At 42.2% G+C, this 17,551-nt stretch overlaps 2 protein-coding genes across 2 annotated transcripts; one reads left to right on the top strand and one right to left on the bottom strand.

The window, feature by feature from the left end:
• Positions 1 to 1,913: 1,913 nt before the first annotated feature.
• Positions 1,914 to 2,891, bottom strand: LOC141756579 (trace amine-associated receptor 1-like). Its single transcript, XM_074616442.1, has one exon. It carries the CDS (start codon positions 2,889 to 2,891, stop codon positions 1,914 to 1,916), a length of 978 nt encoding a protein of 325 aa, XP_074472543.1.
• Positions 2,892 to 5,858: 2,967 nt separating this feature from the next.
• LOC141756578 (trace amine-associated receptor 1-like) lies at positions 5,859 to 10,097 on the top strand. Its single transcript, XM_074616441.1, has 2 exons — positions 5,859 to 6,246; positions 9,202 to 10,097. The coding sequence occupies exons 1-2, from the start codon at positions 5,859 to 5,861 to the stop codon at positions 10,095 to 10,097; spliced, it is 1,284 nt and encodes a 427-aa protein (XP_074472542.1).
• The last annotated feature ends 7,454 nt before the right edge of the window (positions 10,098 to 17,551 follow it).

Raw genomic sequence — 17,551 nt, 5'->3', positions numbered from 1 at the left:
CTGTCTTCTCAGGATCCTTGAGAAGCTGCTCTCATTGGCCGTGAGCTCAGCTCAATCGTCATTGGCCGCTGTAGCAATTCACACCTAGGTGTGAAAATCACAGAGAACAAAACCAGAGGAATGTCTGTGTTCCCCCTCTTTCTGCTTCATCTTCTCACCCAAGCTGACCTGCATGAGGTGAGACACAGCTCTCCAGCCAGAACCTGCAAAGCAGTTCTGCTTCTGATCTATGGTCTGTTAGGAAACAGATCTAGCAACACAAGGAACCAAAAGCAGAAGACGAGAGAGCCTGCCTTTTGACCAACTAACTTCAAAGACGACATCTTTGATTTGGAACCACAACTTCAACACATGGAATTACAAACCCTGTTCTTCCATGGATCGGTAATGTACTGGGCTTACCTTAGCATTAGCAATCGCACATGGCTGAGCAAGACTGTTCAATTAAGATTTCTAGAATGTACTTGTATTAATATGTTTAATGTTATTCATTGAGTTTGACTGTGGTGATTCATTTGTAGTTATTTGTATTTGTATCTGGCTTCGCCACATCTGATGTGTTTAGTTTATGCTTCACATAGACAAGGTCTTGCATGCAAATTAACCATCTTTTCTAACCCACTGCATATCTAACACACATTAAGATCACATACATAAACTGTGAATTAGTTAAACATAAACATACAGCTTCAGATAATCTTAACCCCCACATCACCCCCCTCTCTGTTCTTCCTGAGCACATGTGCTCCGAAGAACAAAGAGTCATGTGATGATATGTTGGCGGCCATCTTTGATTCCGCCATCTTTGTAGTTTTACAGTGCTCGCCATTTTGTCTAGGCCATACAGACATCCTGAGACAAGAAGCCATCTTGTCTAGAGTCACTCTCTCTCTCTCTCTCTCACACACACACACACACACACACACACACACATGCTTACATACTGTGTTTGGTTTGTTTAGTTTAGTTATTTAGTTAGATTAATATTGTGTTTTGAACCTTTATTATCTTGTAAATAAATGTTTGTGGAATATACATGCTGGTCTCTTTAATGTTGCACAAGAGTGAATAATGCCAACCTCTGCTATGTCAATAACTCCTATATCCTTCAACCTTTACTATCTATTTTGGTTATAGTTATTAATTTAATTATTAATCAACATTCCAAATTGATAGTTTAGCATATATAATGAGACTATATTAACGTTTTGGCCATTGGTCCCTGATTCCAGGGTGGTGCCCCGTTTATTATTGATGTTTATTGATAATCTTTATTAATATTAATAATTATATCATTATTTATTAATTAATTTGCTAATAACCAAAACCTGTTACAGTAGAATCCCTACACTGTCATTATATCCTGACAGTAGTACATGACACATAATCTGTGAAAATAATCAGGTTCCTCTGCTTCCTCTTAGTGCTCCTAATGGCATTTGCGAGATTCCCCCGTGCCCGAAGGAAAACAACCAAGCAGTGATTGACACTGCATTTGAGACTCCTCGGCTCTGATTGGTTGTTTTTCTTCGGGCGCGCTGGAACCTTGCAAATGCATTAGGAGCAAGATGTAGTGACAGTTAGAGCAAATAAGACAGAAAGTTATTTTTTAAGTTACCAATTGTAGCTTTAATGGCTAGGGTTATTATTCTATTACCTTTCCAACTTCATGACCTTCTCTGTCTGTGGCACTCAGACCATAAGTATGTTCCTACTGAACATATATCCATATCGAACCTTTGATGCATTCGTAGCATACCATGTAACAATACACAGTGATGATTTTACATTTGTTTATTTTGTTATCAGTGCATGGTATTGTGATGCTTAAGAATCTACATTTCAGAGGGAAAATATTAATCTATTTTTCCACCCTAATGAGCATGTATATATTTTAGCTAGCCATGAAATAATCAAAACAATTTTGAATTAGCAAAATTACCTTGAAGTATTTTTCCCGAAATGATCATTCTGAAAGCTGATCTGAACCAGCTGTAAAAGAAAGCATAAATAAATGGATTCAGCATCGAATTTGACAGTGCAAGCCAGATGAGTGTTTCAATCACCGGAACCGGTGGGGGATTATAAGATAAAGGCTGAAAGACAAGGCAAAGAAAGTAAGGAGTCAAACATAAAAGAAAAACTCCCATAACAATAGCCAGAGTTTTGCTGGCTTTTCTCTCCATCTTACTGACGGTTGCTCCAGACTTTGTGCTCTGACAGGTTGTGTTCTGGATGCTGTTCACCTGTTTCTTAGCAACAAGGAAAATCTTCAGGTAGATACAGAGCATTATGATCGCTGGGAGGTAAAATGAGAGAACAGGTCCCATAGTGTTTGCCATTATAACATTGACTGAGCACACTTGTTCACATGCTCCTTGGGTGAATCCTGCAATTATGATGCAAATTCCAATTAGAACAGACACCCCCCAACTCACCAGGATCATGATCACAGTAACGTGAACATTGATTTTAGTTCTATAGGTCAGAGGCTGACACACAGCATAATATCTGTCTATGGAAATACAACATAAATGCAGAATAGAAGATGTGCACAGTGTTACATCAAAGCTGTCTCTTATTTGACACAATACATATTCATGATACAGACATGTGGTTAGAGTGAATGCCATGCTGAAAGGACAAACTAAAACTCCTACAAGCAGGTCGGCCACAGCCAGAGAGAAAATAAGGTAGTTAGTTGGGCTGTGGAGCTGTCTGAAGTACATGATGGAGATTATTACAAGAAGGTTTCCGCATATTGTGGTGACAGATATTAAGCCAAGAAAAATATATACTAATACACATATTGCAGATGGTTTGCTTGTAAATACATAACTTGTATTATCAGATTCATAGCAGGGATGTATGTCATTAACAGTGTAAGTCATGTTGACAGTCACTTCTGGTTCCTTGCTTTTCGATTTCTGTAATAATCTGTGGTATTTATTTCCCATTTAAACATTCAATAGTTCAGCATATATATGAACAACAACAGCAACAACAATTTTCTAAAGAAAACAAGACATTGATGATTTTCAGTTCAAGTCTTTTCCCTTACCTAGTAACACCTCAATATAATGGACAGTGTTACGTGTTCTTAGTCAGTGTGCCACTGCACAGAAGTTTTGGACTCGGTTCAGTATTTATAAAACCATACCTCATTACCTAAATTAACACAAACTTTGGTCAGCCAATCAGATGTGGGTACCTACATCCTGTTTACATGAGATACAGACACAAAATGAGGAAAAATGATACACCAACTGTGTTTGTGTGTGTGTGTGTATGTGTGTGTGTGTGTGTGTGTGTGTGTGTGTGTGTGTGCGTTTTTGAAATGAGAGACTGAAATAAGATACATTGCGTACACTTGACATACAAAGCACACAACTATGAATGTTCTCCTTGGCAATAAACCCAAAAGACCCTCGCCATGAGATCCTGCTTTAAAAGCACAATCAGTCCATACTCATTGATATAAATAGAGTGGACAAAATATTTGAAACACTTCTTAACAAAAACCTATGACCTACATGAAGGTTTTTTGCGTTGCAGGATCTTGGCTGTATAAGACATCATAAATATTAGCTACATGTAGCCTACCTACTAGAGGTGTAATAAAATATCATATAATATAATATTATGTTGTGCGATCGATTCTCAAAAACACTATAGATTTTGAATTAATAGTTTACATGCAAAGATTCTTGGCAGACAGTGGCTCCTTTGGTGTTGTATTTAAATCTCAACCTCTCTCCTGTCTTCAGCCATTGACTCTTCCACTCCAACGCAACAATGTAAGCTGAGACGGGAAGTAGCGGTGCGTTGCTACGTTAGCATTAGCAAACCTAGCTGACTGCATTATCCCGCCGATGGCTGAATCCAAAAGAGATAGACCGGCTCCTGTGGTGTACAAAGCTGAAGTGTGGGTTTATTTTTGGCTTCCACAATAAAGAAGGCACTAAGGAGATCGACAAGAGCCGTGACGTTTGAAGAATGATTAATGCCGAAATCAGATACTCCGGTAACACAACAAATCTTAGAGCTAAATTAGCAAAACACCATTCTGATGTAACATTACAGCGTTAAACGTGAGTGGATCTCTCTCAACTCACTCTGGAACAAAAATTTTACACAAAGTTACCACCGACCTCAACGCGTGCAAAAAAATAATAGTAATTTTATTTAATTTTCAAAGGTAGAGAAGAAGCACCATTTTTAGCGTTTTATAGGTTGTGTACTTTAACCATCTCCTCCTACAGATTTAATCAGATCAACTTGAAATTTGGTCAGGACCACCTTAAAACCTTAAGGATGAAAAGTTATTCAAATGGTGAGTTTTCACTGAATGACTTGACCGTGGCGTGGTGGCCATCTTGAGCCATTCTCCATGAAACAGGAAGTTGGATGATGGATGCATTAAAAGAACTGGATACAGCATTGGAGGCGGGGCCCCGGTCATTCCTATGAGAGTTGCTCATCGGCGCATGAAGCCTAAATGGCTCGACTTCCATCTGGAAAAGTACCCGGATCTTGGAGGAGTAGCGTCCGAGATGATTGGCAGAGTAGCGTCAGCTCGGTCATATTGCTTGGTCACGGGGTCCCAACTTCACGCCGTCGTCACGCTCCAGCCTCGGTCTGGGTCTCACTCACATAAACGGAAGAAGGGAAATCCTCTGGATTCAGCTATTAGTGCGTTTTATAACTCTAAAGACCTAATGATTTAAATAAAGACTATTAGAGTGTTCGTACTGGGAAGTTGATTCACCTCAAAAAAAATTATCCACTGAGTTAAAGATGTCTCTTTCCCAATGTAAGTCTATGGGAAAAAGTATTTTTGGGCCCAACGCATCACGTGACAGACATGGAAGTTGCAGTACCGCCGTTTGGCCACTACGAAAGTCGGAATCGACAACCGGCGCTCCTCCTGGGGGCTTGCTGTACATAGTCCGATCTGCCCCGAATTTCTCAGGCATGATAAGGGTCCAGTCCTGAGGACATTGACATGCAAATTTTCACTCAAACCTCCTTTCATAATTCATGAACCTTTTGTCGTAGAGTCTTGTGGGAGGTGTCATTACAGTCAGCAGAGAGTTCCTGTTTGATTGGTGTGGCTTTCCCCACCCCTTACACATTAGCCCCGCCCCCTTTCATAACTCATGAACCGTTTGTCGTAGAGTCTTTTGGGAGGTGTCATATCACTCAGCAGAGAGTTCCTGTTTCATTTGTCTGGTTATTCCCACCCCTTACACATTAACCCTAACTCATGAATCGTGTGTCGTAGGGTCTCCCATGAAAAAATTGGTCTCAGACGAGGGGTCAGACCAAGAATGGTTCATAAAAACCCTATGACAAAAAAAAGAAGAGGAGGAGTTACCCGGCCTGAAGTAAGCCCTGGGCTCCCTCCTGGACCCAGTTCCAGACGGAGGGCCCGTCAGCGAGCGCCTGGTGGCCGGGCTTGCCATGTAGCCCGACCGGGGTCACCTTGAAGAAGCAACGTGGCACCCCCTTCCTATCTATACTGTGGGCTCACCACCTGCGGAAGGAACTGCTGTGGTTGGCTGCGCTGCCACACGGGTAGCAGTGAAGGCCAGGGACCTCGACGGACCAGACCCGGGTGACAGAGGCTGGCTCTTTGGATCTGGAACGTCACCTCTCTGTGGGGGAAGGAGCCGGAGCTTGTGCTGGAGGTCGAGCGCTATCAGTAAGATCTGGTGAGGCTTACCTCTACGCAGAGCCTCGGTTCTGGAATCGTACTCTTGTATAGGGGTTGGACTCTATTCTTCTCTGGAGTTGCCCAAGGTGTGAGGCGCTGGGCAGGTGTGGGGATACTCACAAATCCCCAGTTGAATGCCGCTATGTTGGAGTTTACCACGGTGGACAAGAGGATCGCCTCCCTACACCCTTGGGTTATTGGGGGGAAAACTCTGAAGGTTGTCTATGCATATGCACCGAACAGCAGTTCGGAGTATCCAGCCTTCTTGAAGACCCTGAATGGAGTCCTTCATGGGGATCCTGTAGGGAACTCCATAGTTCTGCTGGGAGACTTCAACGTGCACATGGGCAACAATGGAGGCACCTGGAGTGGCGTGATTGGGAGGAATGGCCTCCGTGATCTAAACCTGAGTGGTCGTTTGTTACTGCACTTCTGTGCTAGTCATGGAATGTCCATAACGATCACGGTTTCAGATTTAGAGGTACTGATTCTCATCCCAGCCGCTTCAAACTCGGCTGTGAACCGATCCAGTGAGTGCTGGAGGTCACAGACCGATGATGGCAACAGGCAACATCATCTGCAAAAAGCAGCAATGAGATCCTCAGCACACCGAACTGCAAACCTTCTTCCCACCGACTTCGCCTCAATATCCTGTCCATGAATATCACCAACAGGATTGGTGACAAAGCGCAGCCCTTGCGGAGGCCAACCCCCACCGGAAACGAGTCTGACTTAATACCGAGAACCCGAACACAGCTCTCGCTTTGGGGGTACAGAGATAGGTTGGCCCTGAGAAGTGACCCCCTCGCCCCATACTCCCGCAGCATCCCCCACAGTATCTCCCGGGGGACCCGGTCATATATGCCTTCTCCAAGTCCACAAAACACATGTAGAATGGATAGGCATACACCCAGGCCCCCTCCAAGATCCTTGCGAGAGTGAAGAGCTGGTCCGTTGTTCCACGGCCAGGACGGAATCTGCATTGTTCCTCTTCGATCTGAGGAGGTCAAACCCTCCTTTCCATCATCTTGAAGTACACTTTACCAGGGAGACTGAGTAGTGTGATACCCATGTAATTGGCACACACTCTCTGGTCCCCCTTTTTGAACAGGGGAACCACCCTTGCCACTCCTTAGGCACTGTCACCGACTTCCACTCAATGTTGAAGAGACAAGTCATCCAAGACAGCTATTCCACACCCAAAGCTTTCAGCATTTCTGGACGGATCTCATCAATCCCCGGTGCTTTGCCACTGTGGAGTTGTTTGACTAACTCAGTGACTTTCACCAGGGAAATTGATGATGATCCCCCATCAACTTCCAGCTCTGCCTCTGCAATAAAGGGTGAATACGGACATGGAGTGGTCGGAAGACTAGAAAAGTGCTATATAAATACAATTACATTTACCAATAACAATAATAATAATAATAATAAATTTTATTTAATGTCGCCTTTCATGGCAGTCAAGGTCATCCATCTTACATCAATAAAATCAACACGTGCCATTGGTGTTTTATCCTTGTAAGGTGTCCTTGGGTGTCTTGAAAGGCGCCACCAAATAAAATGTATTATTGTTATTGGCAACAGAGGATAGCTAAACAGTAAGTTAAAATTGATAAAAATAGAATGCAGATTTTTGTAGTAAAATTGAATATACTAGTTTAAAAAAGTGGGTTTTAAGAGTAGTTTTGAAATCTGTAATAGAGTCTAGTGTGCGGAAGTGAGTTCCAAAGTGTGGGTGCAGTGTTGTACTGAGGTTGATGCGTGGTATTGCCAGTAGATCTGGGGGTAGGTGGTGTAGGTCTAAAGGATGTCTATGAGATAAGCAGGGGCAAGATTATGAAGAGCTTTGAATGTCAATAATAGGATTTTAAAGTTAATCCATTGTGACAGAGACCTAATTGTACAACCTGGGCACAGCGATGACTGTGATGTGTTGTCGGGAGGGTATGGTGTAACAAAGCTTCATTGTTTTCATCATATTATGGAAGCCTTCACTCTCAACAACACTGAGAGGGTGCTTCTTCTCTACCTTTGCAAATTAAATAAAATGACTGTTATTTTGTTTGCACGCATTGAGGTCGGTGGTAACTTTGTGTAAAATTGTTGTTCCAGAGTGAGTCGAGAGAGATCCACTCACGTTTAACGCTGTAATGTTACATCAGAATGGTGTTTTGCTAATTTAACTCTAAGATTTGTTGTGGTACCGGAGTATCTGATTTCGACATTGCACATTTTGCAAACGGCACGGCTCTTGTAGATATCCTTAGTGCCTTCTTTATTGTGGAAGCCAAAAATAAACCCACGCTTCAGCTTTGTACACCACATTCAGCCATCGATGGTAATGCAGTCAGCTAGGTTTGCTAATGCTAACGTGAGCAGCGCACCGCTACTTCCCATCTCAGCTTACCTTGTTGCGTTGGAGTGGAAAAGTCAATGGCTGAAGATAGAGTACAACACCGTTATCTAGCAGTTGGGGTTTAAATACAACACGAAAGGAGCCACTGTCTGCCAAGAATCTTTGCATGTAAACTATTAATTCAAAATCTATAGTGTTTTTGAGAATCGATACAGTATCGCACAACATAATATTGTGATACTTGATATTTTATTACACCCCTAGTAGGTAGGCTACATGTACTTATCATGTCCAAGACAGCCACAACCCTGCAATACACCAAACCTTCATGGAGGTTATAATGTTCAGTTTTTGTTAAGAAGTGTTTCAAATATTTTGTCCACTCTATTTATATCAATGAGTATGGACGGATTGTGCTTTCGAAGGAGGATCTCTTGGCGAGGGTATTTTGGGTTTATTGCCAAGGAGAACATTCATAGTTGTGTGATTTGTATTTCAAGTGTGCTTTTGAAGGAGGATCTCTTGGCGAGGGTCTTTTGGGCTTATTGTCAAGGAGAACATTCATAGTTGTGTGATTTGTATTTCAAGTGTGCACTATGTATCTTATTTCAGTCTCTCATTTTAGAAACGCGCCAAACACACATACACACACACACACAAACACATAGTTGGTGTATCATTACTCTTCATTTTGTGTCTTTGTATCTCATGTAAACAGGATGTAGGTACCTATATCTGATTGGCTGACCAAATTTTGTGTTAATTTAGAAAATGAGGTAAGGTTTATAAATACTGAACCGAGTCCAAAACTTCTGTGCAGTGGCACATTGACTAAGAACACGTATAACTGTCCATTATATTTTGGTGTTACTAGGTAAGGGAAAAGACTTGAACTGAAAATCATCAATGTCTTGTTTTCTTTAGCAGATTGTTGTTGCTGTAGTTGTACATATATATGCTGAACTTTTGAATGTTTAAATGTGAAATAAATACCACAGATTATTACAGGAATCGAAAAGCAAGGAACCAGAAGTGACTGTCAACATGACTTACACTGTTAATGACATACATCCCTGCTATGAATCTGATAATACAAGTTATGTATTTACAAGCAAACCATCTGCAGTATGTGTATTAGTATATATTTTTCTTGGCTTAATATCTGTCGCCACAATATTTGGAAACCATCTTGTAATAATCTCCATCATGTACTTCAGACAGCTCCACAGCCCAACTAACTACCTTATTTTCTCTCTGGCTGTGGCCGACCTGCTTGTAGGAGTTTTAGTTTGTCCTGTCAGCATGGCATTCACTCTAACCACATGTCTGTATCATGAATATGTATTATGTATAATTAGAGTAAGCTTTGATATAACACTGTGCACATCTTCTATTCTGCATTTATGTTGTATTTCCATAGACAGATATTGTGCTGTGTGTCAGCCTCTGACCTATAGAACTAAAATCAATTTTCACGTTACTGTGATCATGTTCCTGGTGAGTTGGGGGATTTCTGTTCTAATTGGAATTTGCATCACAATTGCAGGATTCACCCAAGGAACATGTGAAGAAATGTGCTCAGTTGATGTTATAATAGCAAACACTATGGGACCTTTTCTCTCATTTTACCTCCCAGCGATCATAATGCTCTGTATCTACCTGAAGATTTTCCTTGTTGCTAAGAAACAGGTTAGCAACATCCAGAACACAACTTGTCAGAGCACAAAGTCTGGAGCAACCGCCAGTAAGATGGAGAGAAAGGCCAGCAAAACTCTGGCTATTGTTATGGGAGTTTTTCTTTTATGTTTGACTCCTTACTTTCTTTGCCTTGTCTTTCAGCCTTTATTTTATAATCCCCCACCGGTTCCGGTGATTGAAACACTCATCTGGCTTGCTCTGTCAAATTCAATGCAGAATCCATTTATTTATGCTTTCTTTTACAGCTGGTTCAGATCAGCTTTCAGAATGATCATTTCTGGGAAAATATTTCAAGGTGATTTTGCGAACTCAAAACTCTTTTGACTTTTGATTTGAATGGTCAAATACAATTTTAATAAGAGAGTAATAATGAAGGTTGAAACAATAAAGATTCCTATTTCACTGCACTGTGTCAAGTTGTTCTAGTCATAAATCAGAAATAAACATGAATCAGTTAGTTACTTCATTCAAATGAATTGTCAACGTGTATAAGGGCTTAGAACATTATAATGGAAGTATATGATGGCCATTCCCATGCTCTATTATGTATCATAAGTTGTTGCAGCAATTTCTGGGTTGATACCAACTGTTACACAGATTTGGTGATAAATTCAACAAGTTTTTACCACTCGAGAATTGATAAAAATGATCAAAAATCCCTCCAAAATACCACGTTAACACCAAAAGCTGGAGGAACACCAAAGAAAAGGCCATGCTGTGATTTGGGATCAAAAACTTTTAATAATAATAATACATTTTATTTAGTGGCGCCTTTCTGGACACCCAAGGACACCTTACAAGAATCAATTAAAACATTGACAGATAAAACAATATAAAAACAACAGGACATGACAGAGACATAATTGTACAGACACATAGGATGGGTGATGATGAGTACTAGAGAGAGTTGGCCAGTTTAAACAGGTGGGTTTTGAGGAGGGATTTGAATGATGTGACATTGTCAGACTGCCTCATGTGTGGGGGGAGTGAGTTCCATAACCTGGGAGCAGAGCAGCTGAATGCCCTGGCTCCCATGGTGCTGAGGCGTGAGGTGGGGGTGGTCAGAAGTCCGGCTGATGATGAGGGAACGGGAGGGAGTGTACTCCTGGAGGAGGTCTATGAGGTAGGTGGGAGCGAGGTTATGGAGGGCTTTGTAGGTAAGCAGAAGGTTTTTGTAGTCGATCCGGGATTTAACAGGGAGCCAGTGCAGCTGGATGAGGATGGGGGTGATGTGGTCGGAGGATTTGGTGCGGGTGATGATCCGGGCGGCAGAGTTCTGAATGACTTGGAGTCTGTTGAGTAGTTTGATGGGAATGCCAGAGAGGACAGCGTTGCAATAGTCGATCCGGGATGTAACAAAAGCGTGAACCAGGATTTCAGTGCTGGAGTGGGACAGGGATGGGCGGAGTCTAGAGATATTGCGGAGGTGGAAGAAGGCAGTCCGTTTTTTATGTGGGATGAAAAAGAGAGTGTGCTGTCCAGGGTGACCCCAAGACTCTTGACATGGGTGGAGAACGGTACTGAGAAGCCATCAATGGTGAGGTTTGGAGCAGTTGTGTGTTGAGATTTGGAGATGTTGTTCTTGGAGCCGATGAGCAGGGCCTCGGTTTTATTGCTGTTGAGTTTTAAAAAGTTCCTGCTCATCCAGCTCCTGATGTGTTGTAGGCAGGTGGTGAGGGAGGCGGGTGGCAGGGCAGCAGTGGGTGTAGTTGAAATGTAGACCTGTGTGTCGTCGGCACAGCAGTGGAATAGGACATTGTGATGACGGAGGATAGTGCCAAGGAGAAGGAGGTAAATGATAAACAGGAGTGGACCCAATACTGACCCCTGGGGGACACCCAGTGAAACAGCTGAACACCTTGACTTGTGATTGCCCAGTTTTACAAATTGTTGTCTGTCGGTGAGGTATGAGGAGAACCATGTGAGTGCAACACCAGTGATACCAATATCAGTCAGACGTGTGATGAGTAGTGGGTGGGAGATGGTGTCAAAGGCAGCAGTGAGATCGAGGAGGATGAGGAGGATGAGGATGGTAAGCAGTCCAGAGTCAGCTGCACGGAGGAGGTCGTTGGTGATTTTGACCAGGGCTGGAGGTGGGACTGAAGTTGGGCGGCGACCACTCTCTCAAGGGTTTTGGAGATGAAAGTGAGGTTGGAGATGGGCCTGTAGTTGTTCAGATCAGCTAGGTCAGCACTGGGTTTTTTGAGGGTTGGTGTAATTGCAGCAGTTTTGAGGGTGGTTGGTACAATAGCGCTGGTGAGGGAGGAGTTAATGATTCTTGTGATCATGGGGGAGATGGAGGGCAGACAGGCTTTGACGAGGATTGTGGGGAGAGGATCGAGCTGACAGGTAGTGGGTTTGGCTTTATGGATGAGCTCAGTGATGGTTAATTCCGTTGTGGGTGTGAAGTTAGAGAGGGTGCTGATGAGTGGTTGGCAGGAGGTTGACATCCAGAGTGGGTCACATGGGGAGGTGCAGGATGAGGCCAGCTGTTGGTGGATGGTGTTGATTTTGTTTTCAAAGAATTGCAGAAAGGCAGTGCAGTGATCAGTGGACATTTGGAGATTTCTGCAAGAATTGCATTTTTCGGCGATTGGATGGCGAGCATCTGTTCTGGAAACTGCTCAGAAACCCCCTTATTGTCAATATACATAGGAAAGCCATCCAACCTCTGAATGCTCTAGGTCTCTCGTTTGTGGTTGTAAAGTTTGGGCTGTGATTATCCTAGAAGTCACAACAGGTCATTTTATAAAGTAAGGTCAAGTTTATAAGTAATGGAACCACTTTATGGACAAATTTTGAATAGCGATTTCCTGCCATTGGCGCAAAGTCAACTCAATGGACATGGATACAAAGTGACGTGTCCAATGGCAGTGAAAATGGGTGAGCCATTGGATACTCGGTTGCGATACATTAAAAATCCACTAGATGGTGATGGTGACCATGGATGGTGTCCACAAAGTGGACATTTTTCACCCATTTTATACCCGAAACGCGCCAAAATTGGGACAGATGCCCCAAATTGGACCTGGACCACCGCCAAGAGGTCCAAACGGGTCTACATAGACTGATAAGTCCAACGCAAGCAAAATAAACCCTGACAATCAATCGGTCAATGTTAATGTATGGCCAGTGGACACATTGACCTTTCTTGACCTTTAGCCAATTAAGGACATGTTTTCAATCCTGCCATGATTTTTGACCCCAATATCTCACCATGTGATCTCTGCGACCCCTTGAATCAACTGACATTGTAACTGTATTGCTACGATGACCCTGAAAGGAAGTAGCCGTGGAAGAGAGATAGAAGCCTGAAACACAGGATTCTGGATCAGAGGGTCAATTTTAGGTGCCCCTATAAATTTCACATCATTTAAAGCTATTTTAGCTGAAATATGACTGTCATTACAAATACTTTATAATGGGATTTTCCCTAACTTTCATCCCCCATTCATTTGTAATTTCAAATGGACATCTTCCCCAGAGTGTACCAAATACATAGAGATGTGCAACCACCACAGCATTGCTCTAGAATGAGTGGAGATCAACATATTTCAGTTTCAGCACCCCAGAAGCTCTAGAAAAAAAACTTGGTCCAAAATCACCCCCTCCCATCAAGGGCTCTCAGACTTGATGCCGCTAAAACACTTTAGAGGTGTGAAGATGGAGTCATCTTTTTGCAGAGCAACTAGAACCACCAAATTGTAGGTGCTTAATCTCGACCACAAGAACTATCGCTGCACCACATTTGGGGCCTGTAGGTCCTCTGGTGCACGAGCAATAGCCGTAAGATATTTGAGAATTTTGATGGAAAAATTGGGTGTGCATTAACTTTCTTTCTAAGGCATCCAAAGCTTCCAAATTTTAGGGACCATTTTCCCTGCTGACAAAGGGGACGTGCACCAAATGTGAGCTCTATAGCTCCTCAGGAACCCGAGCAACAGCCTAACCTAAAACCCATATTTTTTGAATGCAAGTGAATTTGAAATGGACAAAATGTCCACTTAAAATACCTTTATATTGCAGACTTTGTCTCACTTTGAGGACCATTTGAGACTCTTACCAAGGGTCTAGAGGCTCCAAAGTTGGGTCACGGTGTGCCTTTCGAGGCCACAGTGTCTGCAGGTCATTCAGAGCAGGTTTTGATTTCATATTCTGCGATTAGGCTCATATTCTGACCTATACTCGACCCAAAGGAGGCCTTCTCAACCTCCAAATGTGGATCAAATTAGACAACTTGATAAAATTCAAGTCACTTTGCATGTGTATGACATAATTAAAAAGAAACTCTGCCTTATTTGGCCTAATTTGGCCAAGTTTGACCTGTTTTTTGGCATTTTCCTACTGGTTGAGGCCTACTGTTTTGGTCCTGTTTAGGGAAGTGTGTTTTTGTACTTTCCTGAAGCCCAATCAACTTGAAACTCAGGACACTTAAACCACATAGTTGAGTGATGAATATGGTGTCTCTAAACCCCTGAAAACCTTCTTAAAGAGGCCAAAGTATTTTTTATAAATTTGAATGGGAAGGTATTGCTATTGGACGCCTGGCCTGGAAATTATCCCTCACTTCCCTCTTTTGACCCAAGGATGACCAAAGGAGCTAAAACTCGGTACATCTTAAAAGAACAGTTCATGATGAATAACTGACAAGACTTTGATGGATCTAGACCCTTGGGAACCAGTTTGGACAATTCGTGCAAAAACTTGGAAATATTTTCAAGTGGTGCAAACATGCACTTGTTCTAATCTGCTTCATCTTTGCAACATCTCTTCGTGGTTGTGAGAAGGTGTCACATCCTAGTACATTCCAGCACAAAGTTATTAAGTTTCTCTTTTCTATGTGTTTTCACATTAAAGCTGCAGTATGGAAAAAATTAACTTTTTCCGATCTTCTTCATTTTTTGCAGCATTTATTCATCCGTGGGACAGGGTGTTACTGATGAGTTTTCAGCCTCCTAGCACAAGGCACTGTGGATATATAGACACTGTCCACTTCAAACACCCAGGGCCATGCAGTAAAGTATGTGAATTGATTTGTCCACTTCACATGACTTACCGCAGGGCCTTGGGTAGGCTGAATGGACAGTGGCTATATCTTCAAAAGGCCTTGTGCTAAGAGGCTGAAAATTGTTCAGTAACACCCTTTCCCACAAATGAATAAATGCTGCAAAAATGAAGATCGGAACAAGTTTTTTTTTCCATACTGCAGCTTTAATGTGAAACGTGAAGAAAAGAGAAACTTCCTAACTTTGTGCTGGAATGTACTAGGATGCTGAAATTTTGGCTGTGACACCCTCTCACACACACAAATGGATGTTGTGGAGATCCAGGAGTTAATTATGCTTCTGAAATATAGCTCAATTGGTTGTGCATTCTGATGCCACTGGATTGGTTGAGAACTCAAGTGGGGTGATCTGATGCTGTAGAGAGGCCAGTGTGTGGCAGGTGATGTTAGAGGAGAGTGGACAGGACCGAGACAAGGCTGGAGTGGACAGTGCTCTGTAAAAAGTAAGTTTTGTTTTTATTTTGTGTTGTTTAATTAATAATAATAATGAATTCCTTTTTATTGTGAATACCTTTGTCCAATGGCAATACCCGAGCAATTAAGGATGGGTTTGTCCAATGGCAATACCCAAGGGAGCCTGCCATCTGGTGGATAGATGACGGATTGCATTGAGGATCCCTAAAATAAGTCAAGTTTGACATATCATAACTCCGCGGGGGAAAAGGCCATAGGTCCAGTTATGGGCCCCCTCAATCAGAGTGATGTTCAGTAATTTTGAGCCTTTTCCCTGATTTTTTAGGACCTCTGGAACGATTTTTTAGGGAACGGTATAGATCGTCCAATTTCGCAATTTTTAGCCCATGAATGGGACTATTTTTCTTGGTGGGACCATAAGTACAGAAATGGTCTCACTATATGAAATGGCTACTATGGGGACACACAAAAATACATTTGAGCTCATTGGATCCACAAGAGTCTCAGCTTTCCAGTGATACCCAATTTATGCAATTCCAAAACTGTTTAGGGACCCCATTTTGCAGAAATATTCAAACACATCATTTATACAAATGTAATACAATTTTATACAAATTTGTATGCAAATACAAATTCTATAAAAATGCATGGCATTAGCATAAATTTGGCATGTCTGTAAAGGGGAGACTTGTGGGTACCCATTTTCGTTCAAATATCTTGAGGTCAGAGGTCAAGGGACCCCTGTGAAAATGGACATGCCAGTTTTTCTCTGGGGTGTCATCTAACCTCATACCCAACAAGGAACAAAACTAAATTCCTTAGGTTTTTCTAGTTTCATATGATACCAGTACCTTCACTTTAGGTCTGAAATAGAGCCTGCTACAGCCCCCGAAAGACAGTAAAGTCGATGAATGATTGAATTGTTTGGCTTTTATTTACATTATTCTATGTTTCCATTTATTGTGCAGCCACTGAAAACTGCCCAGCGTTAGAAGGATGACTTTGATAATTGCTTTTACTAGGCTTTCTTTTTTTTTTGTTAGGTGGAGGCATGTTGCTTAGCGTGGCGAGGATGTTTTTCGGTTGCCAGTCCATTTACGGCCATAATCTCTCACGTGTGAAGACCGGCATCAGATCAGTTTCTGAATTGTGGTGCTGTGGAGGCAGCGGTTTGTGTTATTCTGCCCGCGCTCCTGCTTGCTTGCATACTGTCAAACGCCCTCTGTAAGTAGCACTTAAATCCACCTGCACTGTCGTTTAGCAGGTGGATTATTTCCTGGAGTTCGGCACTACTCAATAGGCTTTTCGCGGTAGTCGGTGTTACCGGTGTTACACAGTGGTCAGGAACACATTATTACATTACGTACCCACCGCCGCCCCAACCATCATTTTGCTTTTTCTTACAGAAATAAAACCCATTTAGTTCATTTTGCCGTATCAGCGGCATGTCATCAATCAATAATTGAAGCGATTATCGGAAAGTGAATGCATCTGCTCCGTAAGGAGTCAGCTCAGAGTAGCAGGTGTCATATTTCACACACGGGATGAGAGAGAGTTGACAGACCGGGAAATGGCAGAGGATTTGGTGTTGAAGTGAAAAGAAAACGCGCCTATTTCGCAATATTTCCGGAGAAGGAATTTTGTTTTGTTCCTCGTTGGGAAGGAGGTTAAATGACACTCCAAAGAAAAACTGGCACAGCCATTTTGACAGGGGTCCCTTGACCTCTGACCTCAAGATATTTGAATGAAAATAGGTACCCACAAGTCTCCCCTTTACAGACATGCCAACTTTATGCTAATTCCATGCATTTTTATAGAATTTGTATTTGCATACAAAATTTATTTTCATACAAATTTGTATAAAATTGTATTGCATTTTTATAAACGATGTGTTTGAATATTTCTGCATACTGGGGTCTCTTAACGCAAGTAACACTGACTACCGCGACAAGCCTATTGAGTAGTGCCGAGAAATTGGGTATCACTAGAAAGCTGAGACTCTTGTGGAACCAATGAGCCCAAATGTATTTATGTGTGTCCCCATAGTAGCCAGTTTATATAGTGAGACCATTTCTTACAAACTTGACCTCACTGTATAAAATGACCTGTTGTGACTTCTAGGATAATCACAGCCTCAACTTTACAGCCACAAACGAGAGACCTAGAGCATTCAGATGATGGATGGCTTCCCTAGCTAGATTGACAATAAGGGGGTTTTGAGCAGTTTCCAGAACAAAAGTGATTGCCATCCAATCGCCGAAAAATGCAATTCTTGCAGAAATCTCCAAATGCCAAAAGT

This window comes from Sebastes fasciatus, chromosome 18 (assembly GCF_043250625.1).
Source record: "Sebastes fasciatus isolate fSebFas1 chromosome 18, fSebFas1.pri, whole genome shotgun sequence".
NCBI classification, from domain to species: Eukaryota; Metazoa; Chordata; class Actinopteri; order Perciformes; family Sebastidae; genus Sebastes; species Sebastes fasciatus.
Note: the sequence above shows the minus strand (reverse complement) of the source record. Positions and strands in the feature narration are given on the sequence as shown.